Here is an 8866-nt window from a genome sequence, read left to right on the forward strand (position 1 = left end):
CAGAGAAGGTTAAAAGTTCCTCACCTTTCCATGCACACACACATGCACAAACTCAGTTAGCGGATGAACATCACTGTGTTATAGCAAATTGAATAGCTCCAAGCTGTGTCTGAGTGTGTGAGCAATAACACCCACCACGAGTGCCTTTGATAAATGAGCAGAAGCGCCTCATGCCTCGCACACTGCCCAAACATCTCTTCAGCAGTGCAAAGGTCCACTTTAACACCTCTGAGAGCATCAACAGTGGTAACAAATAGTAAAGTCCGCCAATATCTTTGTTATCACTATGATTATACTATATTGTGTGGATCTGTATGTTTACCATGAAGGGAGTGATTGCATTTTCAGATACTGTGTAATAAGCTCCTTGGCAGTGACAATGTGCTATCTAATCAATAATTTGAGTGGCTAAACAATCTTTTCTGATGCAGTCATTGTTGTTGTTTGCATACAATTGTACCATAATCTGTATTTGCTACAATAACACAGTTAGCTGCTAAATCTTTAGGCATTACCTTTTGCTTGACGTGAAGAAAACCACAATAATTATTTGCATAGAAAGTAGTAGTAACAGATTTCACTCTGTCAGAAGTAAACAATGTGCTCTCATTCACTCAAAGAAATTACCCTTTCTTGCACCCTACAAAGTAAATAACAAGAACATAAGCAGCCCACAGTTGAGTCACTTTGTCAGCCTGTCCTAAACCATCTTGGTTTTATTGGGTATTATTCTAAATAGTTAGCCACTGAGAGTTGATTAATTGATTAACAATAGTTTATTTACCTTGCAGTATGGGATTTCAGGGCACATGTGCCATTGGTTCTCTTTTAAATTGTAAAGGGGAATTTGCCCAAACACTTTCACCAAGAAAAAAGTGAAGATTGCAATTTTGAGAGTTCTCAGATTTTAATTTTTTGTTTTGTTTTATACTCTGAATGAGGTTTGTGGTACAGATGCCCACATACTGGTAAATTTAGAAATGTGTTGAAGAAATCCACAAAAACGTCGTCGGTTAAAAGATCCGCAAGCGTTCTATCTAGTGAATAGACAACAGAAAAACACGTGTTAATCTTATGTCATCTTTAACACACGGATTACGGATGAAGTACATGCTGCAGGTTTCCCATTTATCTGTTCTTCGTGTCATTTCATGTCATTGAAAAAAATTTACATTAAAGACTGAAGCATTGATATTAAAGGCAACGCTTGTCGGTTTTAAATGTATTTTACCAAAACTGTTAGCAATATAAATTCTAAAAATTACGTCATAGACATCGAGATCTTTTTGAGTGACTGTCGAACGCTGAGAACCAGGCCATGTCGGCATTCATTCTCACCTATAATAAAGGACTTAAAACACATCAAGACCAAAATGCCATCCTCGAAATAATGTGGGTTTACAGTGTACATTTAGTCATTTAGCAGACGCTCTTATCCAGAGCGTACAATCCATGTATGGATGTCACAATTCTACTTATATCCAATCGAAATATTACTAGGCTACTATTAAAGGCTACTACGTAATTCACGTATCATATGAGAAACATCTTGTGAGAAAATGGCCTGAGACTTATTCATTAGGGTAGTGTTTACTACCTATAGCGCTATGTGCATGTCTTGTAATTGGCCAATATAACCACATGGCGGAGTTTAGAGCTTTGTTCCATCATTAGAATCCTTTTCCATGCCAGAATGTGTATGTTTATTTGATCCGTGTTATGCGGCCTGCCGACCTCATATATTAGACAATCAATACATCAAGTATATACAGCAACTTTTACCTGCTTCCTCTACTGTGACTGAATAAGATAGTGGTCATACACAAGTGACACGCAGTGCTTTTCAGCCAAGAGCTACTAGAGGGCGTTGCTCTTTGGTTTTCACTCCATCCAATGATCGTGCTCCATGAGCTTTCAATCACCTTGGAATAAACAGATACTGTTTTCTCTGACCAATCAAAGATGCCTTGGTCCAGCTCCTCTTGTTATAAATGTGACTGTAACGAGCATTTGAGATTCGGAGAATGAGAGAACAACTATCGGAACATCTATTCACAACAAATTGGACCTGCCAGTCCTAAAGCTCCTATTTGAATTATCGCGTCTCTTCAGGTAGGCTATGATTTCGTTTTCATGGTTTACAGTTCGATAATAGTTTCCAAGCTACTTCTCCTTTATCTGCTGCAACGGACCCTCGAGACTAGTGAATTAGTTCAATTTTGATTATAATAAGTAGTTTGACTGCATTCATTGTGCTTCATTGTCATCTCTGCGTTTTGGTGCGTTCCTGTTTGTTAGAAAGTTAGTGGTAGTAGTTAGGTTAAGGTTAAGTTAGTGTATGGTGATGTAATACAATTATATTTGTAACCATGACTACAGTTGGTAAGCTGTGAGGGGAGCCTTGTCAAACAGCAGTGTTTAGAAGTTCAGTGTGAACGTTTTTTTGTATTTAATTTAGAAAGGTTTGGAAACCGCAAAGTAATTGCTACCAGGATTGTTGCGTGTAGCATTGTAATTATTGCTACTTTCTGGCAAAATTGGGTTATTCAACATAAGACGTTTAGTGCACGGCTTGCACCTTGACATTAACTTAACCAAAAATGCCGAGGTACAATAGCAATTTCCTTGTGAATCCTTTTATTCGTTCTGGAATATAGAACAATGGTTTGCTTTGTTTTTGAACACGCGCTTACGCAACATGTGCTTCTTTACTGAATCGGGTCGGCCTGATGGAGACTCATGCCTGTTGCCGTTTTCATTCCCCAGGTGTCTTATAATAAATAAGATGGCAACGTCTGATAGTTCCGGCCTGAGTAAAGCTGTAAAACAGCAGTACATGGATCTCCCTCAGGGAGACAAAGTGCAAGCCATGTACATTTGGATAGATGGAACAGGGGAAGGACTCCGCTGTAAGACGAGAACGCTTGATTCGGAGCCCAAAAGCATCGAAGGTAAGCAAAGTGTAAATATACATTCATTGTTAAAAATGTTCCCCATGATTGTGGTTTAGTTCGTATGTGGGGGAAAAGATGAACATTTGCAAATGTGGGCGGGTAGAACAGTATGTTTGCTTTGTTCAGCCATTTTTGTATTTCCAGCCACTGTTTTTCTGCCCATTCACCAAGAGTAACCTTTCCTTCCTTTGCTCTATAGAGCTGCCAGAGTGGAACTTTGATGGCTCCAGTACATACCAGTCTGAGGGATCCAACAGTGATATGTATTTGATTCCCTCTGCAATGTTTCGTGATCCATTCCGCAAAGACCCCAACAAGCTGGTCCTGTGTGAAGTGCTGAAGTACAACCGAAAGCCTGCAGGTAAAACTGGACTTCTAGATGTGTGGCTGCCTTTGTTAAGATATTGTTTGGTGATAACAAGGTGACATTTCTGCACAGAAACCAATCTCCGCTTGACATGTAAGAAAATCATGGATATGGTGGAGAACCAGCACCCTTGGTTTGGCATGGAGCAGGAGTATACTATTCTGGGCACAGATGGACACCCTTTTGGCTGGCCTTCCAATGGCTTCCCTGGGCCACAAGGCAAGGACCTTCTCATTGGCATTAATGTGGTAACCATAACTGAAGAGTCTGGTTGAATATAGGTCATGAATTGCATTGTAACTATGTATTCTATGTGTCTAGGACCTTACTACTGTGGTGTGGGGGCAGACAAGGCCTATGGCAGAGACATCGTAGAGGCTCACTATAGAGCCTGTCTTTATGCTGGGGTCCAGATTTGTGGCACGAATGCAGAAGTCATGCCTGCACAGGTAAAGTAAAAGCCTGGTCACAGCCTTGTATGCATGCTTTGTTTTTAACCCTTGTGCTGCCTTCGGGTCACATGACCCAAAGGTTCATAACGAACCATCGTTGTGTTTACCCAGTTTTACCCAATACAAATAAAAATAATTTTTTTAACCTTTGCAATGTGGGGGGTCTGCGACAGCCCAACAGTTAAAAGAAAATGCTTCACTTTGTTTTTGTATGAGGTAAATTTGTCGCAATACGAAGGTGGGTCACACGGCTGATGGGTCAGAATGACCCGACGATAACACAAAGGTTAAAGGATTTGACATGGGAGTTTCCAATGGCCAATACTTAAAAAAACGTTGTCTTTTCAGTGGGAATTCCAGGTTGGACCTTCTGAGGGCATCAATATGGGGGACCACTTGTGGGTTGCCCGCTTCATCCTGCACCGTGTCTGTGAAGACTTTGGCGTGGTTGCCTCATTTGATCCCAAACCCATCTCTGGGAACTGGAACGGTGCTGGATGCCACACCAACTTTAGCACCAAGGAGATGAGGGAAGATGGAGGTCTGAAGTGAGTGTTTGCATAACACTTGATGATAAGCAGGAATCTGTGGCCTGCAGTTCCTTAGCAACCAATCGATATTTTACACTAAGCATTTGGCTTTGGCTACGTTGATTAAACCTTTCTTCTGTGTTTAGGGCCATTGAGGACTCCATTGAAAAGCTAGGGAAAAGGCATCACTATCACATCCGTGCTTACGATCCCAAGGGGGGTCTGGACAATGCCCGCCGCCTCACCGGCCACCACGAGACCTCCAACATCCACGAGTTCTCTGCTGGTGTGGCAAACCGGGGTGCCAGCATCCGTATCCCTCGCATGGTAGGCCAGGAAAAGAAGGGCTACTTTGAGGACCGCCGCCCCTCGGCTAACTGCGACCCATACGCAGTGACCGAAGCTCTAATCCGTACCTGTTTGCTCAGCGAAGAGGGAGACGAGCCTGTGGACTACTAGGCACCACACAATCCCTCTGGACTGCATCTCACCACCTCCCCCCCCCAACCCTTATCAGTTGAAAAGTCAAAACTAGTACTGTATTTGTCATTTCTTTTGCTCCATTGAAATGAGTTTAACCTGCATTTCTGAATAGATTAAAGTTGACTGGTCAACTTTACCGCAAATATCTAAAGTTTGGTCTTAACCTTGAGATAGTTGAGGGTATGGTGTTTGCAGGGTATGTCTCTCCCTGACTTGCATTTAAGTGCAGAGCTGATTTGTAACATGGTTTTGATGATAATGCCCCCTTTTGTTTGTCATCATGACTAAAGCACATAATGGACTGAAGAGTAGTGCTGCTAGGGCTGAGTGGCATGTGTAATTTCTTAATAAATCTACAGCTAGTTGGTGTACGTATGTTGACCTGCCTTTTAGACTTCTGTTTTCAATGTTACTAACTGTTGTTTAATAGGATGTGTGGTTTATAAATGGCTACATGTTTGATGTACTTTGCAGATTTTACACACTGGTTCATGTTATATGGTACTCTCTGTAGATTTGAGTCCCAACTATTGTTGGTCTGTCGAATGCCATTTGTAGAATCCATGCAAGGCTCATGAAGGAGTTTTATCCTTTTGTCAACTGCTCTGAAATTGGTAAAACCTCGAATTTACTGGACCTGGTGTTTTTTTTGTTGTTTTTTTATTTTTTACATTTAAACTTTATTTTGACCACAATTTGACTTGTTTGGTTTCTTGTCAAGTAATTTTGATAAGGCAAGAAGTATGTATTCTTGAACCCAAAAAGGAATTCAAGTAAATCAATCTTATTTTAACCAATTTTCTAGCAAGAACACAACAATCATAATTAAGAGCATACTTTTACTTATGGGAGATGAACACACACACACACGCTTGAGTGTCCATACGATGTAACTTTCTCTGCATCATCCCCTCCCAGGAGAGCGATGTGTTCTGCATGTTTTTATTGGGGTTCTCTGCAGAAAAACTTGTGGATGGGGAGAACATGTAAACTCCATGCCAAAAGGCTCAGGAGACCTCACCTGAGCATCGACAGGCCCCAAATGGGATTCAAACCTTACATACTGCTGCAAAATCACTGGGTCTTCAATATTGGGATGTAGGCATTCAGAAAGGAACAGTCTCATCCCCTGTTTACGTGAAGTGAATGGTGGTAGAAACATAGCATTGACTATAGCTGAGTGTTTTGATCTGACATGTTTCCATAAAGCATTTTGAGGAAGTATCCAGCTGAACTTGTCTGCATGTGTTTATTTCTCTGCCCAAATATGTCAGTTTGCTTAAAGTAACAGACAACTGTCATTGGCTTTGGAACAGGAAAAAGGTCTGAATCCGTTGTTTCAAATCAAAAGATTTACTCTGCTTAAAGCTGTGTGTATGTTACTATTTATGACTGGGGGGATGGGGGAGTCTTCCCTAAATAAGTTAATGTAAGATCACTGATCGGACCGGTGTTACGTAGATGTGTACAGAAACTCAGTTTGTGGAACGCTACTATGTCTTTGCAAGCCTACAGCCTGGGTAAGAGCATATCCCAAGTGCCATCCCAAAACCCTTTAGCCTCTGAATATCATAAACAAGTCCACAGAATGTGAAAGGGAGTCAAAATAGCTCATAGGGCGTATTAAAAACAGAACATTTACTTCTCCCCACCCCTTTTTCTCTGGAAGTGTGGAACATTGCGTGTCTATTTGCTATGGAATATGCAAGACCAACAAGTTTGTTATTGGACCTTTCACCTACTTCCCATTTTCCTTTACAACTGAAAAGTTGCATTGCTCACTGATTGGCTCAATGAAAGGCAACCTATCCAATCATAAACTACATGGCATGTTGTAGGTGTACTTAGCAGAAAAGTGGCCTGGCAGAAGCCTTGGACATGTACTTTTATTTTGTGTTGTTAACTCTACCTTTTTTACTCTTTGGGAGGGGGGAAGGGGTGGAAATCTAAAAATAGCTCTTCACACTATTAACTGCTATTGAGGCTCACAGCATTTAATTGCAATGTAAGTCCTCAACTCAGTCTTCTGGATCCAACTTTAAAAAGTATAAACTTTAACCTTTCTGTCTGGTTTCAGGAGGCAACATGGTTATTCATTGTTTTTGATTCTCCGGTCAAATCTAAACTAAGCCTCCAACTACACAATAAACAAATCTTACATGGGTTTTAAATAAGTACAGCCTGTTATTTAGCCTACTTGTAAGTGTGAGGCACAGCATTGGCCAAGTATTTAACTAAACTGAGTACAAGTGTCATACATTAGTTGAAAGAAGTATAGGACATAAGTAAAAATATTTGTTTTCTACCTTATACATTTATTTGTAATGTTGAAATAAACCAAGGCTATCAGGGAAATTATCAACTTCTTGGCATCTAAAATAGGAGACAAAATGTGTATGAAATACACACAAAATTAATATTCTTGTTTGTGCGTATATCTGTGTTGATGTGTGTGGTGGGTGGGGTTCCATATGTGCTATGAGTAAACGACACATTTCTGTTTACAATGTCAGTAACATCCTTGGACGATAGCCTGCCTTCACTAATCATGTGCCTGTACCTAATCCAAGGAAGCACTCAGGCTGGGAAGCCAGAGCAGTGGGGACACCCCAGACAAAGGATGGGGAGGGATGCTGCTCAGTTGCCATAGCGACCACCGGCATGTACAGGCTCGACCAAGTTGATTCCTGTTAGGGGGGGGGGTGTTATGTAAAGAGGAAAAAATGAAATCAGGTCTTACAAATACAGCTGTATAGTGCTCCCCCCACACCCGGGCAATTACCATCTTTAAGATATCAGTCACGCAGTCATACCATCACACTATGAATGCAGTCAGGAAATTTGTTTTGTGTCAATTCACAGAGCAATTAACTGGTATTGCAATGTGCACTAAAGTCTACAGTAAACAGCACATTGTTTTATTCCGCATACAACAAGGGCAACTGACCAGTTAGTGGGAGGCTCTGACCCCTCTGTATGTCTTAATGCTTCTCGCTTTGGCTCTTTAGTTGTGTAACAGACACAATTCAATCCATTTCAGTCCAGTATCTCAAACAGTAGCTCTTCCTCTGATCTGTGCATCAATGAAATATGGATGAGTAGATGGATGGACAGATTATTTCATAAATGGATAATAATCTCAAGAAAGAGCAGGAGAACTTGGTACATATATATCACATTTCATAAGAACATTGCCATTGCAAATGTTAGGATTCTGCATAGGTAAGTCTTGTAGATATGGGTCTGCATTCTGGGGGTCACGTCAGGGTGAAATCTTAGAAATAAAAAGGGCTGTGTGGATTTGAGGGTGTTAGAAGATGGATTAGCTGTGTTCTGCATATAGATCACTCTGAAGGACAAGACACTATCCTACATCTGTCTAAGCTTGGCTCAAGAAGAAGATAAAAACCAGACTTGTATGCCTTTTTATGACTGGGAAATGTTGTTTATTTACAAAGCCCTACACACAAACACAAACACAAACACACACACACACACACACTCACACACTGGTCACACCCACATGGTCTTGCATGTGAGCACATTCAGTCAAGCATGCTCACATGAGAATCCAGCAAGCACATGCATGTGAACATGGGCAGAGATAAAGGAGATTGCATGTTTACTGTGGACACACATCCATACAAATTAACATGGTTCATAGGCAGGGACTGTAGTTTCACTGCCAGGAGCATCCGGATTGGCTGAGCAGTGTGGTGTGATTGGACTGATGCTGGCAACCCCAGCTCACCTGCGCTGTGATTGGTTGCACAATAATGTATGACACAGTGACACAGTTTTGACTCCGCTGCTTCCCACATGGAACGAGAGATGCTTTTGTCTCAGTCTCTATGATGGACAGAAAACAATGTGCAAGGCTCAACACACCATTCTACTTCAAAACAGAGCAAAAGTGACTGCATTTACCTATAGGACAAATCAGGGTTAGGCTGTGGGTGTGGAATCCATCCTAGTATTCAAGCAGGTATATTGCATATTCATGGAAAATGCAAGAACATCCACATATATTTTTAATTCTCTTATCTTTCCAATAAATTGCCTCTACATTGTGTCAAAGGT

General features: G+C 41.1%; 1 protein-coding gene across 1 annotated transcript; it reads left to right on the forward strand.

Annotated features, from left to right (window-relative positions):
* Positions 1–2025: 2025 nt before the first annotated feature.
* glula (glutamate-ammonia ligase (glutamine synthase) a) lies at positions 2026–5252 on the forward strand. The gene is made up of 7 exons (XM_067253259.1): positions 2026–2112; positions 2767–2951; positions 3154–3315; positions 3394–3540; positions 3643–3770; positions 4122–4321; positions 4450–5252. The coding sequence occupies exons 2-7, from the start codon at positions 2786–2788 to the stop codon at positions 4760–4762; spliced, it is 1116 nt and encodes a 371-aa protein (XP_067109360.1). The 5' UTR covers positions 2026–2112; positions 2767–2785; the 3' UTR covers positions 4763–5252.
* Positions 5253–8866: the final 3614 nt, after the last annotated feature.

Source organism: Osmerus mordax, chromosome 16, assembly GCF_038355195.1.
Source record: "Osmerus mordax isolate fOsmMor3 chromosome 16, fOsmMor3.pri, whole genome shotgun sequence".
NCBI lineage: Eukaryota > Metazoa > Chordata > Actinopteri > Osmeriformes > Osmeridae > Osmerus > Osmerus mordax.

Excerpts from the sequence above, each read along its gene's own strand:
- glula (XM_067253259.1), top strand. The coding sequence starts at position 2,786 with ATGGCAACGTCTGATAGTTCCGGCCTGAGTAAAGCTGTAAAACAGCAG. Across the intron at positions 2,952-3,153 it reads GGAGCCCAAAAGCATCGAAG|AGCTGCCAGAGTGGAACTTT; the intron begins GTAAGCAAAGTG and ends TTTGCTCTATAG. Across the intron at positions 4,322-4,449 it reads AGGGAAGATGGAGGTCTGAA|GGCCATTGAGGACTCCATTG; the intron begins GTGAGTGTTTGC and ends TTCTGTGTTTAG.